This window comes from Salvelinus fontinalis, chromosome 22 (genome assembly GCF_029448725.1).
Source record: "Salvelinus fontinalis isolate EN_2023a chromosome 22, ASM2944872v1, whole genome shotgun sequence".
NCBI lineage: Eukaryota > Metazoa > Chordata > Actinopteri > Salmoniformes > Salmonidae > Salvelinus > Salvelinus fontinalis.
This window is the reverse complement of record NC_074686.1, coordinates 33,255,006-33,281,528: the sequence shown is the minus strand read 5'-3', so window position 1 is coordinate 33,281,528 and position 26,523 is coordinate 33,255,006. Positions and strand designations below refer to the sequence as shown.

The 26,523-nt window shown below is 45.7% G+C and overlaps 3 protein-coding genes and 1 long non-coding RNA gene across 6 annotated transcripts in view; 2 read left to right on the top strand and 2 right to left on the bottom strand.

Moving 5' to 3' along the window:
- Positions 1 to 4,581, bottom strand: part of LOC129820226 (focal adhesion kinase 1-like) — a 226,891-nt gene extending 222,310 nt beyond the window's left edge. The window contains exon 1 of the mRNA XM_055877249.1: positions 4,411 to 4,581. The gene's annotated coding sequence lies outside the window, so the exon portion shown is untranslated. The remainder of the gene's footprint in view (positions 1 to 4,410) is intronic.
- Positions 4,582 to 7,525: 2,944 nt separating this feature from the next.
- LOC129820344 (uncharacterized) lies at positions 7,526 to 9,343 on the top strand. Its single transcript, XM_055877410.1, has one exon. The coding sequence runs from the start codon at positions 7,526 to 7,528 to the stop codon at positions 9,341 to 9,343; it is 1,818 nt and encodes a 605-aa protein (XP_055733385.1).
- Positions 9,344 to 13,601: 4,258 nt separating this feature from the next.
- The window catches only part of LOC129820224 (DENN domain-containing protein 3-like), a 52,835-nt gene continuing 39,913 nt past the window's right edge, over positions 13,602 to 26,523 (bottom strand). For all 3 annotated transcript variants that reach the window (XM_055877238.1, XM_055877239.1, XM_055877240.1), the window contains 6 exons: positions 22,698 to 22,840; positions 21,994 to 22,154; positions 21,534 to 21,673; positions 21,006 to 21,124; positions 20,558 to 20,695; positions 13,602 to 14,426 (listed from right to left, as the gene is read on the bottom strand). In XM_055877238.1, coding sequence (XP_055733213.1) covers positions 14,232 to 14,426; positions 20,558 to 20,695; positions 21,006 to 21,124; positions 21,534 to 21,673; positions 21,994 to 22,154; positions 22,698 to 22,840 — 896 coding nt within the window. In that variant the 3' untranslated portion in view covers positions 13,602 to 14,231. The remainder of the gene's footprint in view (positions 14,427 to 20,557; positions 20,696 to 21,005; positions 21,125 to 21,533; positions 21,674 to 21,993; positions 22,155 to 22,697; positions 22,841 to 26,523) is intronic.
- LOC129820225 (uncharacterized) lies at positions 14,243 to 22,105 on the top strand. The gene is made up of 3 exons (XR_008754167.1): positions 14,243 to 14,439; positions 19,212 to 21,697; positions 22,020 to 22,105. It is a non-coding gene; the product is annotated as an uncharacterized LOC129820225 (long non-coding RNA).

Genomic DNA, 26,523 nt, shown 5'->3' with positions numbered 1-26,523 from the left:
ACACACACTCCATCTTTGTTTTGTAATTATGGTTTATGGATCTGAGGCTGGAACCCCAACGTGTCCATTATAAATCCCAAACATCAGAGCAGACCTACCCCCTAATACCTTGGTTTGTGAAACATGTTCTTTATCACCACCACACTTAGATCATCAGGTCAAAAAGCAAAAACAAATCACATAATAGCCACAGCTGCATCACAGCACATCAACTCCTCTCTCTCTTCACAATCTCTCTCACACACAATGAAACTGCTGCCTCTGAGTAGAGGAAAAAGGCGTTTTCCCCCAGAATCCTGAGGGACGGTGTGAGTGTGTGTGGCAGCCAGGCTAGGCTGCATCCTGGCCAATCTAAAGCAGAATGCAGCAGTACAACTGGAGAACATTGTTGCATTGTCCTTCCTGTCACAGCTGCTGCTTTAGACACAGCTCCTCTTCCTCTGTAGCTACAACAACACTAGGCAGCTCCTCTTCCTCTGTAGCTACAACAACACTAGGCAGCTCCTCTTCCTCTGTAGCTAAAACAACACTAGGCAGCTCCTCTTCCTCTGTAGCTACAACAACACTAGGCAGCTCCTCTTCCTCTGTAGCTAAAACAACACTAGGCAGCTCCTCTTCCTCTGTAGCTAAAACAACACTAGGCAGCTCCTCTTCCTCTGTAGCTACAACAACACTAGGCAGCTCCTCTTCCTCTGTAGCTAAAACAACACTAGGCAGCTCCTCTTCCTCTGTAGCTAAAACAACACTAGGCAGCTCCTCTTCCTCTGTAGCTACAACAACACTAGGCAGCTCCTCTTCCTCTGTCGCTACAACAACACTAGGCAGCTCCTCTTCCTCTGTAGCTAAAACAACACTAGGCAGCTCCTCTTCCTCTGTAGCTAAAACAACACTAGGCAGCTCCTCTTCCTCTGTAGCTAAAACAACACTAGGCAGCTCCTCTTCCTCTGTAGCTAAAACAACACTAGGCAGCTCCTCTTCCTCTGTAGCTAAAACAACACTAGGCAGCTCCTCTTCCTCTGTAGCTAAAACAACACTAGGCAGCTCCTCTTCCTCTGTAGCTAAAACAACACTAGGCAGCTCCTCTTCCTCTGTAGCTAAAACAACACTAGGCAGCTCCTCTTCCTCTGTAGCTACAACAACACTAGGCAGCTCCTCTTCCTCTGTAGCTAAAACAACACTAGGCAGCTCCTCTTCCTCTGTAGCTAAAACAACACTAGGAAGCTCCTCTTCCTCTGTAGCTAAAACAACACTAGGCAGCTCCTCTTCCTCTGTAGCTAAAACAACACTAGGCAGCTCCTCTTCCTCTGTAGCTAAAACAACACTAGGCAGCTCCTCTTCCTCTGTAGCTAAAACAACACTAGGCAGCTCCTCTTCCTCTGTAGCTAAAACAACACTAGGCAGCTCCTCTTCCTCTGTCGCTAAAACAACACTAGGCAGCTCCTCTTCCTCTGTAGCTACAACAACACTAGGCAGCTCCTCTTCCTCTGTAGCTAAAACAATACTAGGCAGCTCCTCTTCCTCTGTAGCTAAAACAACACGAGGCAGCTCCTCTTCCTCTGTAGCTAAAACAACACTAGGCAGCTCCTCTTCCTCTGTAGCTAAAACAACACTAGGCAGCTCCTCTTCCTCTGTAGCTAAAACAACACTAGGCAGCTCCTCTTCCTCTGTAGCTACAACAACACTAGGCAGCTCCTCTTCCTCTGTAGCTAAAACAACACTAGGCAGCTCCTCTTCCTCTGTAGCTAAAACAACACTAGGCAGCTCCTCTTCCTCTGTAGCTACAACAACACTAGGCAGCTCCTCTTCCTCTGTAGCTAAAACAACACGAGGCAGCTCCTCTCCCTCTGTAGCTAAAACAACACGAGGCAGCTCCTCTCCCTCTGTAGCTAAAACAACACGAGGCAGCTCCTCTCCCTCTGTAGCTAAAACAACACGAGGCAGCTCCTCTCCCTCTGTAGCTAAAACACTAGGCAGCTCCTCTTCCTCTGTAGCTAAAACAACACTAGGCAGCTCCTCTTCCTCTGTAGCTAAAACAACACTAGGCAGCTCCTCTTCCTCTGTAGCTAAAACAACACTAGGCAGCTCCTCTTCCTCTGTAGCTAAAACAACACTAGGCAGCTCCTCTTCCTCTGTAGCTAAAACAACACTAGGCAGCTCCTCTTCCTCTGTAGCTACAACAACACTAGGCAGCTCCTCTTCCTCTGTAGCTAAAACAACACTAGGCAGCTCCTCTTCCTCTGTAGCTAAAACAACACTAGGCAGCTCCTCTTCCTCTGTCGCTACAACAACACTAGGCAGCTCCTCTTCCTCTGTCGCTACAACAACACTAGGCAGCTCCTCTTCCTCTGTAGCTAAAACAACACTAGGCAGCTCCTCTTCCTCTGTAGCTAAAACAACACTAGGCAGCTCCTCTTCCTCTGTAGCTAAAACAACACTAGGCAGCTCCTCTTCCTCTGTAGCTAAAACAACACTAGGCAGCTCCTCTTCCTCTGTAGCTAAAACAACACTAGGCAGCTCCTCTTCCTCTGTAGCTAAAACAACACTAGGCAGCTCCTCTTCCTCTGTAGCTAAAACAACACTAGGCAGCTCCTCTTCCTCTGTAGCTACAACAACACTAGGCAGCTCCTCTTCCTCTGTAGCTAAAACAACACTAGGCAGCTCCTCTTCCTCTGTAGCTAAAACAACACTAGGCAGCTCCTCTTCCTCTGTAGCTAAAACAACACTAGGCAGCTCCTCTTCCTCTGTAGCTAAAACAACACTAGGCAGCTCCTCTTCCTCTGTAGCTAAAACAACACTAGGCAGCTCCTCTTCCTCTGTAGCTAAAACAACACTAGGCAGCTCCTCTTCCTCTGTAGCTAAAACAACACTAGGCAGCTCCTCTTCCTCTGTAGCTAAAACAACACTAGGCAGCTCCTCTTCCTCTGTCGCTAAAACAACACTAGGCAGCTCCTCTTCCTCTGTAGCTAAAACAACACGAGGCAGCTCCTCTCCCTCTGTAGCTAAAACAACACTAGGCAGCTCCTCTTCCTCTGTAGCTAAAACAACACGAGGCAGCTCCTCTCCCTCTGTAGCTAAAACAACACGAGGCAGCTCCTCTCCCTCTGTAGCTAAAACAACACGAGGCAGCTCCTCTCCCTCTGTAGCTAAAACACTAGGCAGCTCCTCTTCCTCTGTAGCTAAAACAACACTAGGCAGCTCCTCTTCCTCTGTCAAGTGTTTGTGTCATTGAGAAGAAGTCTGTCTAAATCTGCCCTCCTGGCTCTGAAAATGTACTTTAAAAGTGGTGGATCTGGGCCTGTATTTTAGTGTCTCAGAGTGGGAGTTCTGATCTAGGATCTGTATTGCCTTTTAGATAATAATAACGCAGGTTATTATGGACAGGGAGAACCTGATCCCAGATCAGCACTCTGACTCTGAGACACTTGGTAAATACAGGCCCCGAGTGCAACACTGTCCCACCTTCTCACTCGATACAAAAGTTTCTTGTAAGTCTCAAGCAGACAAGTAGATATTTGGAATGTCCCTGAAAAACATTGGGAATGGATACTCAACAACATGAACACAATATTATGGCGGACCAAGGTCTGGTCATATTGCCTTTCAACAACTTCAGATATTGAGTCATACATGTATAAATTAAAAGTTGTAACTGGGACAATATGTAATTACACTGTATCTTTACCCTTAGAACTGGCTCTCAACTGGCCTACCTGGTTAAATAAAGGTGAAATTAAAAAATACAAGGACTCACTGGTCCTAAAAATACAGGACTTCAGTGTAATTTAATTTCCAGAGCCTCGGGTTTACAGTAGTATAAACAGTAACAACAACAAGAAATGCCACGCCAATATCCAAATGTAATAAGCTTCCAAAGGGTGCAATTAACAACACAAATCTTCAGGAAACATCCATAAGCCTGGTTACCTAGCTACAACATACAAACGATATTCAGAAAGGTATCATCTGAACACACAAACAATCATTGAATACAAAATAGACATAAACTACGGGAATTTACGGATGAAGACTTTATAAGCATATTGGGGAACATTGTTTTTATATACACACACACACACACACACACACGATTTCTGGAGATTCCGATGAACGTACTTTCCTAAAGATTTAATGAATGACGACCAGAATATCATTTCTAGGTTGAATGGGCTACATGTGTGATATGCTTAGGTTATAGCGATGAAGTATCAATTGATAGACAACACAATGATTGAGAACGACATTATCTAGACATCTTCAACAGAAAGATAAGTGAAAAGGAAAACAACTTGTAATTTTATGGGAGGAAACGTCAATGTGTAAGCACAGCAGACGCTCCATCACACACACTTCGCAAGGAAGTCGCCTACATTATACATCAGGATATAATATGAGAAACATAACCGTACTCACTTTGGCTTATCCAATTCGCGTGTCGTACAATTCACTTTAGTTTACCGGTTTAATTCCTCGTTTATATGTGTTTTAAATCCGTCAAAAACTGAAGTTGCTTAGTGGTTCGTGCGCTCTCGTTTCTCTGCCCACCACGCCAGGCTCGTCTACTACGCCTAGTTCTGTACTTCCCATCCTGCGCCGAGCATTCCAATATGGCTGACACGCTGAAGCAAGGTCAGTGCTATCCGGGATCCTTGGGACGTCCTCACCCCTAAACCCTAACCTTAACTCATACCCTTAGCCTAACCTTAATCATAATCCTTATATAACCTTAACCATTTTAAACGTCAACTTCAATGAGGTAGGAACGTCCCAAGGATTTCAGATAGCACAGACCCAGGTTCAACTGGCCCATAGTTGAAGCAACTACACTCCCAACTACATAAACTGTAGCAGCCAATGCCACACACACTCAGACAACATTCATCCTGACAAACCTCAAGTATCTCTTTGAAACATTATTCTACTTCAAATGTTTCGTGTTTCAAGTCAAGGTGATACATTGTGTGGTGCCCAAGCACTAATTGTGTGACATGTGACATCAAAGGCTACAATGGAAGGTTCTAAAACTTCAAAAGGTGTGCCTCCGAAGTCACGGTGTAGTCTATAATGGGATTGTTTTTCAGACAATATTGCAAATGACCTACTGCACCGTGAGCTAATAATGTAATAATAATCTTATGTACTGTATGATTTTAAACATAGCTGTGTATGTGACAATAAAACATCTATTGATGTTACTTAATTTTCTTTTTATAGGTCAGTTGTATTTTGTTTATATTTAATTATGTCATTTGTGAGGTTGCGTGTATATGTATCTACACACAATACCCCATAATGACAAAGCGAAAACAGGTTTTTAGACATTTTTGCAAGTGTATAAAAAATAATCAACAGAAATAAGTATTCAGACTCTTTGCTATGAGACTCGAAATTGAGCTCAGGTGCATCCTGGTTCCATTGATCATCCTTGAGATTTTCTACAACTTGATTGGAGTCCACCTGTGGTAAATTCAATTGATTGAACATAATATATAAGGTCCCACAGTTGACAATGCATGTCAGAGCAAAAACCAAGCCATGGGGTCGAAGGAATTGTCCGTAGAGCTCTGAGACAGGACTATGGTGAGGCAAAGATCTGAGGAAGGGTACCAAAACATTTCTGCAGCATTAAAGAACACAATGGCCTCCATCATTTTTAAATGGAAGAAGTTTGGAACCACCAAGACTCTCTTCCTAGTGCCTCCCGGGTGGCGCAGTGGTCTAGGCCACCAGAGTCTCTGGGTTCGCGCCCAGGCTCTGTCACAGCCGGCCGCGACCGGGAGGTCCGTGGGGCGACGCACAATTGGCATAGCGTCGTCCGGGGTAGGGAGGGTTTGGCCGGGAGGGATATCCTTGTCTCATCGCGCTCCAGCGACTCCTGTGGCGGGCCGGGCGCAGTGTGCGCCAACCAAGGGGGCCAGGTACACGGTGTTTCCTCCGACACATTGGTGCGGCTGGCTTCCGGGTTGGAGGCGCGCTGTGTTAAGAAGCAGTACGGCTGGTTGGGTTGTGCTTCGGAGGACGCATGGCTTTCGACCTTCGTCTCTCCCGAGCCCGTACGGGAGTTGTAGCGATGAGACAAGGTAGTAATTACTAGCGATTGGATACCACGAAAATTGGGGTGAAAATGGGATAGAAAAAATAAAATAAAATAAAAATTAAAAAAAAGCTCTCTTCCTAGAGCTGGCCGCCTGGCCAAACTGAGCAATCGGGAGAGAAGTGCCTTGTTCATAGAGGTGACCAAAAACCTGACGGTCACTCTGACAGAGCGCCGGAGTTCCTCTGCAGAGATGGGAGAACCTTCCAGAAGGACAACCATCTCTGCAGCACTCCACCAATCAGGCCTTTATGGTAGAGTGGCCAGACGGAAGCCACTCCTCAGTAAAAGGCACATGACAGTCCGCTTGGAGTTTGCAAAAGGCACCTAAAGGACTTTTTGACGTTTTGACCATGAAAAGCAAGATTCTCTGGTCTGATGAAACCAAGATTGAACCCTTTGGCCTGAATGCCAACCGTCACGTCTGGAGGAAACCTGGCACCATCCCTACGGTGAAGCATTGTGGTGGCAGCATCATGCTGCGGGGATTTTTTTCAGCGGCAGGGACTGGGACACTAGTCAGGATTGAGGGAAATATGAATGGAGCAAAGTACAGAAAGATCCTTAATGACAACCTGCTCCGGACCTCAGACTGGGGTGAAGATTCACCTTCCAAAAGGACACCGACCCTAAGCACACAGCCAAAACACCACAGGAATGGCTTCGGGACAAGTCTCTGAATGTCCCGGAGTAGCCCAGCCAGAGCCCAGACTTGAACCCAATTGATCATCTCTGGAGAGACCTGAAAATAGCTGTGTGGTGACGCTCCCCATCCAACCTGACAGAGCTTGAAAGGATTTGCAGAGAATAATGGGAAACTCCTCAAATACAGGTGTGCCAAGTTTGTAGCGTCATACCCAAGAAGACTCAAGGCTGGAATCGCTGTCAAAGGTGCTTCAACAAAGTACTGAGTAAAGGATCTGAATACTTATGTAAATGTGATATTTCTGTTTTTATTTGTAATATATATATTTTTTAATTAACCTGTTTTTGCTTGGTCAGTATGGGGTATTTTGTGTGTGTGTGTGTGTGTGTGTGTGTGTGTGTGTGTGTGTGTGTGTGTGTGTGTGTGTGTAGATTTGAGGGGGGGAAATCTATTGAATTAATTCCAGAAAATAAGGTTGCAACGTAACAAAATGTGGGAAAAAATCAAGTGGTCTGAATACTTTCAAAATGCACTGTATATTTTACTGAATGACCAATGTCGTTGTCATACTACTCGTAGACGTCTGCACCTTCCATTGGGATCCAAGTCTCTACCCACACTACCAGTATGATGTTCCATCTCTAGTAGTAGGAGTTGCCCATAAAGTAGCTTAGGCAACAGATCTGGGGTCACATTTCCCCACTCCAACCCTATCAGAATATAACAGATGATCTGTGCATTGGGGCGAACACTGTGTGCATGCAGTGGAGTCAAGTTACCTGGAGACAATGTATCAACGAAAAGGGCTACAGTTTAGTGATTGCAACACCCCAGTACTACCCCACCCAGGAACCACTCTCACCCCACCCAGGAACCACTCCCACCCCACCCAGGAACCGCTCTTACCCCACCCAGGAACCACTCTCACCCCACCCAGGAACCACTCCCACCCCACCCAGGAACCACTCCCACCCCACCCAGGAACCACTCCCACCCCACCCAGGAACCACTCTCACCCCACCCAGGAACACTCTCACCCCACCCAGGAACCACTCCCACCCCACCCAGGAACCACTCCCTCCCCACCCAGGAACCACTCTCACCCCATCCAGGAACCACTCTCACCCCACCCAGGAACCACTCTCACCCCACCCAGGAACCACTCCCACCTCACCCAGGAACCACTCCCACCCCACCCAGGAACCACTCTCACCCCACCCAGGAACCACTCTCACCCCATCCAGGAACCACTCTCACCCCACCCAGGAACCACTCCCACCCCACCCAGGAACCACTCCCACCCCACCCAGGAACCACTCTCACCCCACCCAGGAACCACTCTCACCCCATCCAGGAACCACTCTCACCCCACCCAGGAACCACTCTCACCCCACCCAGGAACCACTCCCACCCCACCCAGGAACCACTCCCACCCCACCCAGGAACCACTCCCACCCCACCCAGGAACCACTCTCACCCCACCCAGGAACCACTCTCACCCCACCCAGGAACCACTCACACCCCACCCAGGAACCACTCTCACCCCACCCAGGAACCACTCTCACCCCACCCAGGAACCACTCCCACCCCACCCAGGAACCACTCCCACCCCACCCAGGAACCACTCTCACCCCACCCAGGAACCACTCTCACCCCATCCAGGAACCACTCTCACCCCACCCAGGAACCACTCCCACCCCACCCAGGAACCACTCTCACCCCACCCAGGAACCACTCTCACCCCACCCAGGAACCACTCTCACCCCATCCAGGAACCACTCTCACCCCACCCAGGAACCACTCTCACCCCACCCAGGAACCACTCCCACCCCACCCAGGAACCACTCACACCCCACCCAGGAACCACTCTCACCCCACCCAGGAACCACTCCCACCCCATCCAGGAACCACTCTCACCCCACCCAGGAACCACTCTCACCCCACCCAGGAACCACTCCCACCCCACCCAGGAACCACTCCCACCCCACCCAGGAACCACTCTCACCCCACCCAGGAACCACTCTCACCCCATCCAGGAACCACTCTCACCCCACCCAGGAACCACTCCCACCCCACCCAGGAACCACTCCCACCCCACCCAGGAACCACTCTCACCCCACCCAGGAACCACTCTCACCCCATCCAGGAACCACTCTCACCCCACCCAGGAACCACTCTCACCCCACCCAGGAACCACTCCCACCCCACCCAGGAACCACTCCCACCCCACCCAGGAACCACTCTCACCCCACCCAGGAACCACTCTCACCCCACCCAGGAACCACTCACACCCCACCCAGGAACCACTCTCACCCCGCCCAGGAACCACTCTCACCCCGCCCAGGAACCACTCTCACCCCACCCAGGAACCACTCTCACCCCACCCAGGAACCACTCCCACCCCACCCAGGAACCACTCCCACCCCACCCAGGAACCACTCTCACCCCACCCAGGAACCACTCCCACCCCACCCAGGAACCACTCTCACCCCACCCAGGAACCACTCCCACCCCACCCAGGAACCACTCTCACTCCACCCAGGAACCACTCTCACCCCACATCAGAGGGGTGCAAGGCAAGGAGCACCTGTTCACTGGTAACCTGACGCTCCCTCTGATTCTCCTTCCTTGGGGATTTTGTTGTATTGCCACTGTAAAAAGAAAGTGTATTCAATGCTTATCGTCAGTCCTAAATGTGGGATGTGTTCCTCTGTAGCTCAGTTGGTATAGCATGGTGCTGGTAACACCAGGATAGTGGGTTTGATTCCTGGGACTACCTATATGTTAAAAATGTATTTTGATGAAATTCACCCTTTTGATGAATAACATAAACTCAGCAAAAAAAAGAAACGTCCTCTCACTGTCAACGGTGTTTATTTTCAGCAAACTTAACATGTGTAAATATTTGTATGAACATAACAAGATTCAACAACTGAGACATAAACTGAACAAGTTCCACAGACATGTGACTAACATAAATGGAATAATGTGTCCCTGAACAAAGGGGGGGTCAAAATCAAAAGTAACAATCAGTATCTGGTGTGGCCACCAGCTGCATTAAGTACTACATCTCCTCCTCATGGACTGCACCAGATTTGCCAGTTCTTGCTGTGAGATGTTGCCTCACTCTTCCACCAAGGCACCTGCAAGTTTACTGACATTTCTGGGGGGAATGGCCCTAGCCCTCACCCTCCTATCCAACAGGTCCCAGATGTCCTCAATGGGATTGAGATTCGGGCTTTTCGCTGGCCATGGCAGAACACTGACTTGCAGGAAATCACACACAGAACAAGCAGTATGGCTGGTGGTATTGTCATGCTAGAGGGTCATGTCAGGATGAGCCTGCAGGAAGGGTACCACATGAGGGAGGAGGATGTCTTCCCTGTAACGCACAGCGTTGAGATTGCCTGCAATGACAACAAGCTCAGTCCAATGACGCTTTGACACACCGCCCCAGACCATGACGGGCTCTCCACCTCCAAATCAATCCCGCTCCAGCGTACAGGCCTCGGTGTAACGCTCATTCCTTCAACGATAAACGTGAATCCGACCATCACCCCTGGTGAGACAAAACCGCGACTTGTCAGTAAAGAGCGCTTTTTGCCAGTCCTGTCTGGTCCAGCGACGGTGGGTTTGTGCCCATAGGCGACGTTGTTGCCGGTGATGTCTGGTGAGGACCTGCCTTACAACAGGCCTACAAGCCCTCAGTCCAGCCTCTCTCAGCCTATTGCTGACAGTCTGAGCACTGATGGAGGGATTGTGCGTTCCTGTTGTAACTTGGGCAGTTGTTGTTGCCATCTTGTACCTGTACCGCAGGTTTGATGTTCGGATGTACCAATCCTGTGCACGTGTTGTTACACGTGGTCTGCCACTGCGAGGATGATCAGCTGTCCGTCCTGTCTCCCTACAGTGCTGTCTTAGGCGTCTCACAGTACAGACATTGCAATATATTGCCCTGGTCACATCTGCAGTCCTCATGCCTCCTTGCAGCATGCCTAAGGCACGTTCATGCAGATGAGCAGGGACCCTGGGCATCTTTCTTTTGGTGTTTTTCAGTCAGTAGAAAGGCCTTTTTTGTGTCCTACGTTTTCATAACTGTGACCTTAATTGCCTACCGTCTGTAAGCTGTTAGTGTCTTAATGACCGTTCCACAAGTGCCTGTTCATTAATTGTTTATGGTTCATTGAACAAGTATGGGAAACAGTGTTTAAACCCTTTACAATGAAGATCTGTGAAGTTATTTGGATTTTTACGAATTATCTTTGAAAGACAGGGTCCTGAAAAAAGGACGTTTCTTTTTTTTGCTGAGTTTATATTATTATGCATTATGTGCTCTAACTATGGTATCTATCCAATATAGGGAAACATAATGTTACCACAGCCCACACCATATCGTGTGTAATACAATATTTCTGATGGTGGGGACTCTTGATAAAGAGAGACTCAATGCAAGTTCAATACAACTACCGGTATCCACCGTTGCCTGAACTATGCACAGGTCACAGTTAGAGTAATACAACTACCGGTATCCACCGTTGCCTGAACTATGCACAGGTCACAGTTAGAGTAATACAACTACCGGTATCCACCGTTGCCTGAACTATGCACAGGTCACAGTTAGAGTAATACAACTACCGGTATCCACCGTTGCCTGAACTATGCACAGGTCACAGTTAGAGTAATACAACTACCGGTACCCACCGTTGCCTGAACTATGCACAGGTCACAGTTAGAGTAATACAACTACCGGTATCCACCGTTGCCTGAACTATGCACAGGTCACAGTTAGAGTAATACAACTACCGGTACCCACCGTTGCCTGAACTATGCACAGGTCACAGTTAGAGTAATACAACTACCGGTACCCACCGTTGCCTGAACTATGCACAGGTCACAGTTAGAGTAATACAACTACCGGTATCCACCGTTGCCTGAACTATGCACAGGTCACAGTTAGAGTAATACAACTACCGGTACCTGAACTATGCACAGGTCACAGTTAGAGTAATACAACTACCGGTACCTGAACTATGCACAGGTCACAGTTAGAGTAATACAACTACCGGTACCCACCGTTTCCTGAACTACGTAGAGACATTTACCTCAGTCATTTATTTTGCCCATCAAATTGATTTAATAGATGGTCTCTAGAGTGCATATGGTAGTAGAGTTCTATCCATATGAAACACACACAATAAAAAACCCTCTCAGTTCAACTGCCACATACATCTCTCTCTGATTCTTTTCATACGTAGCCTCTTTAAATAGCAAATGGTTGTTCACTCAGCAGCGCTCAGTTCTGCCTCATAAGAGACAGATTCCTATTTGTCATGGACAATCACCAACCCACACAATGTTAGTTCTAAAAGTATGGACAACCTGAAAACAGAGTATCCCTTGGAATAAGGAATCATCCTATCCTTATGGTGAACAGGAAAATGACAGAGACCCAGGTCAGGGCAATGGTGCCACAGGGCCGTCTTTCATTACTTTGCTTGATTGGTAATGTACCGTTTCTGTGGTATCCAGTTTCCATGGGTATAATAAAATCAGTCATTTTCATCTTCAAGATTTCTTGGCTATTTACTGTAAATACAAATAGTGATAAAAAATGGCCCCACTTTTAGCCAATATGGAGAAACCCTACAGGAACATCAACTAGAACACAGTCCTAAACGGCATCCTATTTCCTATAGCTCATTACTTTTGACAAGGGCCCGGGGCCTGATTTCCCAATAGCATCTTGAGGCTAAGTTCAATTTAGAACCATAGGATGCCATGGTTCTAACGATGAACTTATTAGCCTTAAGATGCTATTGGGAAACTGGGCCCTGGTCTAAATTAGTGCACTATGCAGGGCATAGGTTGTCATTTTGTATTCAGTCAACACATAACTGCCTACATCTTCATGTGCAAACAAAAGATACTGTATAAACATCTGCCCACGGACATACATGAATTCTTCTGGGAAGTCAAATCTGCCTGTGATGGGAGGAGCCTACCTCTTCTATGTGTGTGTTGGACTGAACTAATCTTATTGCTGTCACTTTATCGGTGGATATAAATGCCTGATTCAACAGCGCCCTGTGTAATCTACTTCTGGTATTTTAGGCGTCATCAGTCTTCCACATCCCTGGATTCAATTACTACAACTCAAAGTAATTTGTAGTTATGAGTAAAAGAGATGGTATTTGAAACCCATTGGGTAAATTCCAATCTGGCTAAATCTGAGGAAACCACATTGTAATTAAAAAAAAAATCTGCAGCTGAATTAAAAATGTGGTCTGTGATTATGTTTCTGTGCTGCATTGTATAAGCACAGAGAGGAGAGGGATTTATATTCGTACAGCTGGGGACAGTTGGAGAATTATGATTGGAACACTGGCATTTGGATGATGATGTCAATGATTTTGACATCTGCTGGTGTGATTGAGAGGATTCTCAGATGAATATACGGGCTTCCCTGTAGCCCCCGTGATGGGCTTTAATACAGAGCTGACTGTAATGCATGAAGGCAGACACATTATTATATCTGATTGAATATGGACCAAGTGGGTTAAAATGTTATAATCCCCAAGATTAGACAAAAACACCTGGCTTTAGCATCACAGTCAAATTGCTATATAGAAATGATGTTAAAATTCCTTGGTTTCAGTCAGTACAATACAAAGAAGTAAAATCTCATGACGTGGGTTTACAGACAGCTCTGGGATGTCAATTTAAAGCTAATAGATGTTATACTGCCCCCTGGTGGCAAAATCATATACAGAATACATGAAACTACTATTTACGGTGAATATTTCACTTTTTCATTGAAATGTTTAGAAAATAGTTTGTGTCATGTTACATGTAGAGCCAAATAAATTGAGTCTTCATTCATACATTTTTAATAATACATTTTTAATAACACCAGTAAACAATAGAAACATGTAGTATTGTGTATTAAAACATACAAAAAGGTATATTTACAACAACAACAAAAAAAAAACACATACATTAAATGAAAATACTCATATGGTTGTGAATCACTTGTCATGCATCTATACTGTAGTTCCAATATAAAAAGATAAGGCTCCTCCTTAGATGTTAATATTAAGATAAGCAGTTAACACTGCTGAACATAAACAAAAAGGTATTTAACTATAGGTTGGACAAATTACTTCAGTTGTTGTAAGTCTAATGAGCAACAATACAAAAAACCCATGCAATCATGGGTAAGACCCCTTATTTTGTCTTTGGGTCAGTCTTTGGGTCTGTCATCCATCCACAGGCAGTCTAAAATCACAAGTCCATTTACCAACTGTTCACAATAACCTGGGTTATTAGAGCACAATGTAGCAAAATCTTTTTCAAAAGAAAACCAAAAAGAGTGTTTCTTATTGGCCCATGTAGCCGCTCTCTGTTTCAGTCCATTTTCTACCGTTTGGTGCCTAATGAACACGACTCTGTTCTGAACCCAAGGCACCAGGGGGCAGTATCGAATTTCCACTCCAGTTACTCCACTTTCCAGATGGCTATCTTCCCGTCCTCGCGGGCCGCCCCACTCAGCACATAACGGTCCTCTGCGGAGCACAGTGCCTGGACACAGTCTGTGTGAGCTACCAGCTCCTTCTCTACCGTGTGTCGCTGGGCATCCACTACGTAGATCTTCCCTCTGGACTTCCCCGAGCTCCGGCCGCCAACCCAGATCTGACAGGACAGGGTAAAAGATGTGGTTTAATGACCAATAAGAGACATCTCTGTTTTTAATAAGACATGTTCAATTGACAACGGACAGCATGTCAGAATGCATTGTGCTATGAATGATCTATTATGTTTGGTTTTTTTAAGCTGAAAAGCGGGAAGGGGAACCAAGGCTGATTTGGACCAATGAATACTTTCACATAATAGAATACCTAAATACAGTATGAACTGTAAGTAGTGTATCTAGTAGTCCAGTAGAGTACTCAAGCCCTTTGATGGAAACTACAGTAGAGTACTCAAGCAATGCGCTTTAATTGAAACTACAGTAGAGTACTCAAGCAATGCACTTTAATGGAAACTACAGTAGAGTACTCAAGCAATGCGCTTTAATGGAAACTACAGTAGAGTACTCAAGCAATGCGCTTTAATGGAAACTACAGTAGAGTACTCAAGCAATGCGCTTTAATGGAAACTACAGTAGAGTACTCAAGCAATGCGCTTTAATGGAAACTACAGTAGAGTACTCAAGCAATGCGCTTTAATGGAAACTACAGTAGAGTACTCAATCCCTTTTATGGAAACTACAGTAGAGTACCCAAGCAATGCACTTTAGTGGAAACTACAGTAGAGTACTCAAGCAATGCGCTTTAATGGAAACTACAGTAGAGTACTCAAGCAATGCGCTTTAATGGAAACTACAGTAGAGTACTCAAGCAATGCGCTTTAATGGAAACTACAGTAGAGTACTCAATCCCTTTTATGGAAACTACAGTAGAGTACCCAAGCAATGCACTTTAGTGGAAACTACAGTAGAGTACTCAAGCAATGCGCTTTAATGGAAACTACAGTAGAGTACTCAAGCAATGTGCTTTAATGGAAACTACAGTAGAGTACTCAAGCAATGCACTTTAATGGAAACTACAGTAGAGTACTCAAGCAATGCGCTTTAATGGTAACTACAGTAGAGTACTCAATCCCTTTAATGGAAACTACAGTAGAGTACTCAAGCCCTTTAATGGAAACTACAGTAGAGTACTCAAGCAATGCACTTTAATGGAAACTACAGTAGAGTACTCAAGCAATGCACTTTAATGGAAACTACAGTAGAGTACTCAAGCAATGTGCTTTAATGGAAACTACAGTAGAGTACTCAAGCAATGCACTTTAATGGAAACTACAGTAGAGTACTCAAGCAATGCGCTTTAATGGAAACTACAGTAGAGTACTCAAGCAATGCGCTTTAATGGAAACTACAGTAGAGTACTCAATCCCTTTAATGGAAACTACAGTAGAGTACTCAAGCCCTTTAATGGAAACTACAGTAGAGTACCCAAGCAATGCACTTTAATGGAAACTACAGTAGAGTACTCAAGCAATGCGCTTTAATGGAAACTACAGTAGAATACTCAAGCAATGCGCTTTAATGGAAACTACAGTAGAGTACTCAAGCAATGCACTTTAATGGAAACTACAGTAGAGTACTCAAGCAATGCGCTTTAATGGAAACTACAGTAGAGTACTCAAGCAATGCGCTTTAATGGAAACTACAGTAGAGTACTCAAGCAATGCACTTTAATGGAAACTACAGTAGAGTACTCAAGCAATGTGCTTTAATGGTAACTACAGTAGAGTACTCAATCCCTTTAATGGAAACTACAGTAGAGTACTCAAGCCCTTTAATGGAAACTACAGTAGAGTACTCAAGCAATGCACTTTAATGGAAACTACAGTAGAGTACTCAAGCAATGCGCTTTAATGGAAACTACAGTAGAGTACTCAAGCAATGTGCTTTAATGGAAACTACAGTAGAGTACCCAAGCAATGCACTTTAGTGGAAACTACAGTAGAGTACTCAAGCAATGCGCTTTAATGGAAACTACAGTAGAGTACTCAAGCAATGTGCTTTAATGGAAACTACAGTAGAGTACTCAAGCAATGCACTTTAATGGAAACTACAGTAGAGTACTCAAGCAATGCGCTTTAATGGTAACTACAGTAGAGTACTCAATCCCTTTAATGGAAACTACAGTAGAGTACTCAAGCCCTTTAATGGAAACTACAGTAGAGTACTCAAGCAATGCACTTTAATGGAAACTACAGTAGAGTACTCAAGCAATGCACTTTAATGGAAACTACAGTAGAGTACTCAAGCAATGTGCTTTAATGGAAACTACAGTAGAGTACTCAAGCAATGCACTTTAATGGAAACTACAGTAGAGTACTCAAGCAATGCGCTTTAATGGAAACTACAGTAGAGTACTCAAGCAATGCGCTTTAATGGAAACTACAGTAGAGTACTCAATCCCTTTAATGGAAACTACAGTAGAGTACTCAAGCCCTTTAATGGAAACTACAGTAGAGTACCCAAGCAATGCACTGTAATGGAAACTACAGTAGAGTACTCAAGCAATGCGCTTTAATGGAAACTACAGTAGAATACTCAAGCAATGCGCTTTAATGGAAACTACAGTAGAGTACTCAAGCCCTTTAATGGAAACTACAGTAGAGTACTCAAGCAATGCACTTTAATGGAAACTACAGTAGAGTACTCAAGCAATGCGCTTTAATGGAAACTACAGTAGAGTACTCAAGCAATGCGCTTTAATGGAAACTACAGTAGAGTACTCAAGCAATGCACTTTAATGGAAACTACAGTAGAGTACTCAAGCAATGCGCTTTAATGGTAACTACAGTAGAGTACTCAATCCCTTTAATGGAAACTACAGTAGAGTACTCAAGCCCTTTAATGGAAACTACAGTAGAGTACTCAAGCAATGCACTTTAATGGAGACTACAGTAGAGTACTCAAGCAATGCGCTTTAATGGAAACTACAGTAGAGTACTCAAGCAATGTGCTTTAATGGAAACTACAGTAGAGTACTCAAGCAATGCACTTTAATGGAAACTACAGTAGAGTACTCAAGCAATGCGCTTTAATGGAAACTACAGTAGAGTACTCAATCCCTTTAATGGAAACTACAGTAGAGTACTCAAGCCCTTTAATGGAAACTACAGTAGAGTACTCAAGCAATGCGCTTTAATGGAAACTACAGTAGAGTACTCAAGCAATGCACTTTAATGGAAACTACAGTAGAGTACTCAAGCAATGCGCTTTAATGGAAACTACAGTAGAGTACTCAAGCAATGCGCTTTAATGGAAACTACAGTAGAGTACTCAAGCAATGCACTTTAATGGAAACTACAGTAGAGTACTCAAGCAATGCGCTTTAATGGTAACTACAGTAGAGTACTCAATCCCTTTAATGGAAACTACAGTAGAGTACTCAAGCCCTTTAATGGAAACTACAGTAGAGTACTCAAGCAATGCACTTTAATGGAAACTACAGTAGAGTACTCAAGCAATGCACTTTAATGGAAACTACAGTAGAGTACTCAAGCAATGTGCTTTAATGGAAACTACAGTAGAGTACTCAAGCAATGCACTTTAATGGAAACTACAGTAGAGTACTCAAGCAATGCGCTTTAATGGAAACTACAGTAGAGTACTCAAGCAATGCGCTTTAATGGAAACTACAGTAGAGTACTCAATCCCTTTAATGGAAACTACAGTAGAGTACTCAAGCCCTTTAATGGAAACTACAGTAGAGTACCCAAGCAATGCACTTTAATGGAAACTACAGTAGAGTACTCAAGCAATGCGCTTTAATGGAAACTACAGTAGAATACTCAAGCAATGCGCTTTAATGGAAACTACAGTAGAGTACTCAAGCCCTTTAATGGAAACTACAGTAGAGTACTCAAGCAATGCACTTTAATGGAAACTACAGTAGAGTACTCAAGCAATGCGCTTTAATGGAAACTACAGTAGAGTACTCAAGCAATGCGCTTTAATGGAAACTACAGTAGAGTACTCAAGCAATGCGCTTTAATGGAAACTACAGTAGAGTACTCAAGCAATGCGCTTTAATGGAAACTACAGTAGAGTACTCAATCCCTTTAATGGAAACTACAGTAGAGTACTCAAACCCTTTAATGGAAACTACAGTAGAGTACTCAATCCCTTTAATGGAAACTACAGTAGAGTACTCAAGCAATGCGCTTTAATGGAAACTACAGTAGAGTACTCAATCCCTTTAATGGAAACTACAGTAGAGTACTCAAGCAATGCACTTTAATGGAAACTACAGTAGAGTATTCAATCCCTTTAATGGAAACTACAGTAGAGTACTCAAGCCCTTTAATGGAAACTACAGTAGAGTACTCAAGCAATGCACTTTAATGGAAACTACAGTAGAGTACTCAAGCAATGCGCTTTAATGGAAACTACAGTAGAGTACTCAAGCAATGCACTTTGATAGAAACTACAGTAGAGTACTCAAGCAATGCGCTTTAATGGAAACTACAGTAGAGTACTCAAGCAATGCCCTTTAATGGAAACTACAGTAGAGTACTCAAGCAATGCGCTTTAATGTCTACCTTGGTTTGTGCTGTGGTGGAGATCTTTGTGGGCTATACTCGGCCTTGTCTCAGGATTGTAAGTTGGTGGTTGAAGTTATCCCTCTAGTGGTGCGGTGACTGTGCTTGGCAAAGTGGGTGGGGTTATATCCTTCCTGTTTGGCCCTGTCTGGGGGTATCTTCGGATGGGGCCACAGTGTCTCCTGACCCCTCCTGTCTCAGCCTCCAGTATTTATGCTGCAGTAGTTTATGTGTCGGGGGGCTAGGATCAGTTGGTTATATCTGGAGTACTTCTCCTGTCTTATCCAGTGTCCTGTGTGAATTTAAGTATGCTATCTCTAATTCTATCCTTCTCTCTTTCTTTCTCTCTCTCAGAGAACCTGAGCCCTCGGACCATACGTCAGGACTACCGGGCATGATGACTCCTTGCTGTCCCCAGTCCACCTGGCCTTGCTGCTGTTCCAGTTTCAACTGTTCTGCCTGCGGTTATGGAACCCCTACCTGTCCCAGACCTGCTGCTTTCAACTCTTAATGATCGGCTATGAAAAGCCAACTGACATTTATTCCTGATTATTATTTGACCATGCTTGTCATTTATGAACATTTTGAAAATCTTGGCTCTCTCTAATTCTATCCTTCTCTCTTTCTCTCTCTCTCGGAGGACCTGAGCCCTAGGACCATACGTCAGGACTACCGGGCATGATGACTCCTTGCTGTCCCCAGTCCACCTGGCCTTGCTGCTATTCCAGTTTCAACTGTTCTGCCTGCGGTTATGGAATCCCTAACTGTCCCAGACCTGCTGTTTTCAACTCTTAATGATCGGCTATGAAAAGCCAACTGACATTTATTCCTGATTATTATTTGACCATGCTTGTCACTTATGAACATTTTGAACATCTTGGCCATGTTCTGTTATAATCTCCACCCGGCACAGCCAGAAGAGGACTGGCCACCCCTCATAGCCTGGTTCCTCTCTAGGTTTCTTCCTAGGTTTTGGCCTTTCTAGGGAGTTTTTCCTAGCCACCGTGCTACACCTGCATTGCTTGCTGTTTGGGGTTTTAGGCTGGGTTTCTGTACAGCACTTCGAGATATTAGCTGATGTACGAAGGGCTATATAAAATAAACTTGATTTGATTTAATGGAAACTACTGTAGAGTACTCAAGCCCTTTAATGGAAACTACAGTAGAGTACTCAAGCCCTTTAATGGAAACTACAATAGAGTACTCAAGCCCTTCAATGGAAACTACAGTAGAGTACTCAAGCCCTTTAATGGAAACTACAGTAGAGTACTCAAGCAATGTGCTTTAATGGAAACTACAGTAGAGTACTCAAGCCCTTCAATGGAAACTACAGTAGAGTACTCAAGCCCTTCAATGGAAACTACAGTAGAGTACTCAAGCCCTTTAATGGAAACTACAGTAGAGTACTCAAGCCCTTTAATGGAAACTACAGTAGAGTACTCAAGCCCTTCAATGGAAACTACAGTAGAGTACTCAAGCCCTTTAATGGAAACTACAGTAGAGTACTCAAGCCCTTCAATGGAAACTACAGTAGAGTACTCAAGCCCTTTAATGGAAACTACAGTAGAGTACTCAAGCAATGCCCTTTAATGGAAACTACAGTAGAGTACTCAAGCAATGCCCTTAAATGGAAACTACAGTAGAGTAGAATAGAAGCATTCTAATCTTCGGTCTACAATGCAGTCTGCAGATGGTCTCACCTGGTTTTTGACCTTGATGAGGCAGGTGACACCTGCACAGTCGGGCAACTGGATCCTCTGGAAGGGCTTGGTGAGCTCCCTGAGGTGCCACACACACAGCTCTCCTACGTCTATACAGGCCGTCCACAGCTGCTCCTTCTGGAACACATAGCACACAACACCACTCCTTCATCACCAACATACCATGTCAAAGTAGCACAGACCTCACTGATCACAGTAGGCTATATGTTAAATATGACATACTATGTATACAATACATGCAGGGATGAAACATGACACTGGCCAGCCGGGCTAGCAGGCCACGATTTCCACCAGCCCGGGTAACATTCTGGTCCAAAGTCAGTGCCTTTCAAAAACAACATTTCATCCAGCCTGGTAGGTTATGAAAAGTACTAGCCTCAGCTTGTTTAATTTCTATATTTCTACAAACACATAAACCACGAGTCACCTCCTGGTAGAGCAGGAAGCTGCTGAAGGCAGTGGGGGAGCCACAGAGCTGTTCAGGAAGGGAGATCTTGCGATTCAACGTTCCGGTTTTCCACACCTCCATAATGCAGTCTCTGGCACCTGAATGACGTAGGAGGAATAACAACCACAATTATAACAATCAATCTGTCATGTACAGTATTATAAACTGGGTGGTTCGAGCCCTGAAAGCTGATTGGCTGACAGCCATGGTGTATCAGTGGTATACCACGGGTATGACAAAACATTTATTTTACTGCTCCAATTACATTGGTAACCAGTTTATAATACCAATAATGCACCTCTGGGGTTTGTGGTATATGGCCAATATACCACAGTTAAGGGCTGTGTCCAGGCCCTCTGCGTTGTGTCGTGCTTAAGAACAGCCCTTAGCCGTGGTATATTGGCCATATACCACACCTCCTCGGGCCTTATTGCTTTAGTCTAGTATTGCCAGAAGTAATTTTCATCATTTTAAGTACACTATTTTGATGTTTTTATGTGTACTTACAGCACCATAGGGTTCCACTGCAGAGCTGAACGGACTGGAGACGGTCACAGGAGAGCCTGAACTGTTTCCTCACCTGCAGCGTGGACACGTCCCACGCCATCACTGTACCTTCCGCACTGCAGGAGTATGCCACCTTGGGGCTGCAACAGGGAATACATACACCGGTAAAGACTAATGTTACTGATACCATAGAGAAGAATCAGCAGGGCTATGTTCAGGATGACACACAGGAGCATTTCTTATACAAATTCAGATTGTTGCTCTGTGTTTCAGCCCATTTTCTTCTGTTTGGTGCCTAATGAACACAGCCCAGGTGTAAATAACGAATGTCATCGATTGTACTTAGAGCTGGGACTGCTCATTGATGGCTTTATCATAGGCTTCTAAAACGAAGGCTCTCTCAATGGCTGTGATGCCAGTAGTAGCTGTATGTTTGATGCATGTCATTGTCACACCTCACCTGTATTTCTCGCTGCGTTCCCCTAGGGCCAGCCCTGTGACCTCACTGCGGTGGTCCGTCAGCTGCTTGTTACAGGACATGCTGCGGGTGCTGATTATGTAAATGACGGAATCCTGAGAGCCAATCCACACCTGCTGCCGGTCCACTCCCAGCATGCAGTTCTGAAGAAAACAACATAAAATAACATTAGGAAGATATGAACCATTATGATGTATAACCCATGTGGCTCAGTTGGTAGAGCATGGCGTTTGCAATGCCAGGGTTGTGGGTTTGATTTCCACGGGGGGTCAGTATGAAAATGTATGCACTCACTACTGTAAGTTGCTCTGGAGTGTCTGCTAAATTAGAAAAATGTAAAAAACCAGACAGGCTTTCCAGAAGCTTTTTAAGCCATGGAAGCAAGCTTGATTACCACTGGCTTTTCTCAGATTTGTTCCAATTAGCAAGTGAAAAGAAGACTTGGAAGTGTGGTAACATAAGTCTTCAATTTCAGAGACCACCAGGGGGCAGCAGAATCCATTGAGTTATTTTAATTGACACAAACACTAAATATAGTTCAAATGGGTCAAAGCAGAACGATGACTAACTGCGGCCAGTGAAGAACTACTGCTTCGTCATACTTCTAGAATTTTCCTTCTCCCTTTGAATTGTACATTTTCTTTTAAAATAGCGGTCTCATCCCTGTTCCACGTTCACAGCCTTACCACTCGTGAAGAGCCTACTTGAACTTGGCTTTGTTGCATGGACCAGCTGGCTGCATCAAACACCACCACCTTCCCGTCGCTCAGGGCACACCACAGTTTGGGGTTCCCATCACCCTCGGTGTTGAACGATACGCCTAGCTGGCCTGAGAATGTAAACAAACATGTTGATGAAGGCTGGAATGCCTGAATTCACATTTTCTATCTTTTTATTTCTATTGTCCCACAAGCAGAATCTCTCTCTCATACTGAACAAGTCAATTAGATCCAACTCAAATACAGTAAGGACAGCAGGGTTTGACTAGATTGTAACTATACAGTTAAGTAAGTAACACCCTGATGAAGACTGTGAAACTGAAAGGCATAGATTATTCTTTATAATAAATATCTATTTATAATACATCTTCTAGTTTGTTATGAGCAAAGCTGAATATCTCTCTCTCACACACACACACACACACACACACACACACACACACACACACACACACACACACAAAAGAAGAGTAAACATTCAGTGAAAATCTCACACACACACACACACACGAAGAGTAAACATTCAGTGAATATCTCACACACACACACAAAAGAAGAGTAAACATTCAGTGAATCTCACACACACACACACACACACACACACACACACACAAAAGAAGAGTAAACATTCAGTGAATATCTCTCTCACACACACACACACACACACACGGATGAAGTGTAAACATTGACAGTTACACACAATGCCACACATATGGAACTTGTGTCAGATATCATTCATGATCTAGTAAGACATGATGATGATGATGGCGTGACAAATATTTTTTTTAAATCATAATAGGAAAAAAAAAAAAAAAAGAAGACGTGTGTCACATCCTGTGTCACATCCTCCCTTTCATGGGGAGGAGTGATGAACAGAACGGAAAGGAGGAAGGAATATGGACACTGTCCAACGGCACATATTAGTGACCTACATTTAGACCCTGAGAGCTTCAATGGTGCTCTGTGCTGAAGCAGCACTGTTACTAATGCCTAGACGGTCATCTCCACCTCCCATACCGTGGCCACTACCATGCCACCTTCTAATTGGATACAGATCAGCGGGAATTGGAACAATCAGCGGCATAGGCCTATAAAAACAGGACCCCCGTGTGAGAGGACCAGGGTAAGGAGGAGAACCCCTGTGTGAGAGGACCAAGGGAAGGAGGAGGACCCCTGTGTGAGAGGACCAGGAGAAGGAGGAAGACCACTGTCTGAGAGGACCAGGGGAAGGAGGAGGACCACTGTGTGAGAGGACCAGGAGAAGGAGGATGACCACTGTCTGAGAGGACCAGGGGAAGGAGGAGGACCACTGTGTGAGAGGACCAGGAGAAGGAGGAGGACCACTGTCTGAGAGGACCAGGGGAAGGAGGAGGACCACTGTGTGAGAGGACCAGGAGAAGGAGGATGACCACTGTCTGAGAGGACCAGGGGAAGGAGGAGGATCACTATGTGAGCGGACCAGGAGAAGGAGGAGGACCACTGTGTGAGAGGACCAGGAGAAGGAGGAGGACCACTGTCTGAGAGGACCAGGGGAAGGAGGAGGACCACTGTCTGAGAGGACCAGGGGAAGGAGGATGACCACTGTCTGAGAGGACCAGGAGAAGGAGGATGACCACTGTCTGAGAGGACCAGGAGAAGGAGGAGGACCACTGTCTGAGAGGACCAGGAGAAGGAGGAAGACCACTGTCTGAGAGGACCAGGAGAAGGAGGATGACCACTGTCTGAGAGGACCAGGAGAAGGAGGAGGACCACTGTCTGAGAGGACCAAGGGAAGGAGGAGGACCACTGTCTGAGAGGACCAGGAGAAGGAGGAAGACCACTGTCTGTGAGAGGACCAGTGGAAGGAGGATGACCACTGTCTGAGAGGACCAGTGGAAGGAGGAAGACCACTGTCTGAGAGGACCAGTGGAAGGAGGAGGACCCCTGTGTGAGAGGACCAGGAGAAGGAGGAGGACCACTGTCTGAGAGGACCAGGGGAAGGAGGAGGATCACTGTCTGAGAGGACCAGTGGAAGGAGGAGGACCACTGTCTGAGAGGACCAGGGGAAGGAGGAGGACCACTGTCTGAGAGGACCAGTGGAAGGAGGAGGACCACTGTCTGAGAGGACCAGGGGAAGGAGGAGGATCACTATGTGAGAGGACCAGGGGAAGGAGGAGGATCACTGTCTGAGAGGACCAGGAGAAGGAGGAGGACCACTGTGTGAGAGGACCAGGGGAAGGAGGAGGATCACTGTCTGAGAGGACCAGGAGAAGGAGGAGGACCACTGTGTGAGAGGACCAGGGGAAGGAGGAGGATCACTGTCTGAGAGGACCAGGAGAAGGAGGAGGACCACTGTGTGAGAGGACCAGGGGAAGGAGGAAGACCACTGTGTGAGAGGACCAGGGGAAGGAGGAGGACCACTGTCTGAGAGGACCAGGGGAAGGAGGAGGACCACTGTCTGAGAGGACCAGGGGACGGAGGAAGACCACTGTGTGAGAGGACCAGGAGAAGGAGGAAGACCACTGTCTGAGAGGACCAGGGGAAGGAGGAGGACCACTGTCTGAGAGGACCAGGGGAAGGAGGAGGATCACTGTCTGAGAGGACCAGGGGAAGGAGGAAGACCACTGTGTGAGAGGACCAGGAGAAGGAGGAGGATCACTGTCTGAGAGGACCAGGGGAAGGAGGAAGACCACTGTCTGAGAGGACCAGGAGAAGGAGGAAGACCACTGTCTGAGAGGACCAGGGGACGGAGGAAGACCACTGTCTGAGAGGACCAGGAGAAGGAGGAAGACCACTGTCTGAGAGGACCAGTGGAAGGAGGAAGACCACTGTGTGAGAGGACCAGGAGAAGGAGGAAGACCACTGTCTGAGAGGACCAGGGGAAGGAGGAGGACCACTGTGTGAGAGGACCAGGGGAAGGAGGAGGATCACTGTCTGAGAGGACCAGGGGAAGGAGGAGGACCACTGTCTGAGAGGACCAGGGGAAGGAGGAGGATCACTGTCTGAGAGGACCAGGAGAAGGAGGAAGACCACTGTCTGAGAGGACCAGGAGAAGGAGGAAGACCACTGTCTGAGAGGACCAGGGGAAGGAGGAGGACCACTGTCTGAGAGGACCAGGGGAAGGAGGAGGACCACTGTGTGAGAGGACCAGGAGAAGGAGGAAGACCACTGTGTGACAGGACCAGGAGGAGGGATATTGTGTTGGTTCCCTGACGTCATTAGGTTAAGAGGCTCCTTTTAGTTTAGGTGTTGGGAGGATCCTTGCAGACTCGGGTCTGTTTCTTATCTGCCCTAGTCAAAACAACACGTTGTGAGACGTACTATTGAGCCTGAGAAAAAAAGAATGCTGATTCAAACGATTGATGTTTGAAACATCTGTATCAACTTTACATCTGAAACTGAAGTCAGACTAAAACACATCTCGTTGTGTAATACAAGTCTGTGAAATATAAACGTTTGTGGTTTGAGTAGGAAGAACAATTTCAGTGATTCTATTGTGACTACTGTATGACCCTACTATCAGTAATCAGCGCATGAAACTAAGGATGAAACTGAGGAACACAACAGGAAGTGGTTGGTGGTGATGCGTTGGGAAAATCTGTGCCTCATTACTTGTTTAAGAGGCAGTAAAAAATCTCGGGAACCAAAACCGCCTCTGGCCAAGCTTCCTCCTGTAACGCCACACTGACACAATCACTGTCCTAGCAGCAGTAGAATGCAGCACTGTGACATACTTGGGTTCAACTACTACTTGAAATAATTTAAAATGCTTTAGCTGTGCTTGATTGAGCTTGCCTGTTCCAATGGAGCAAGT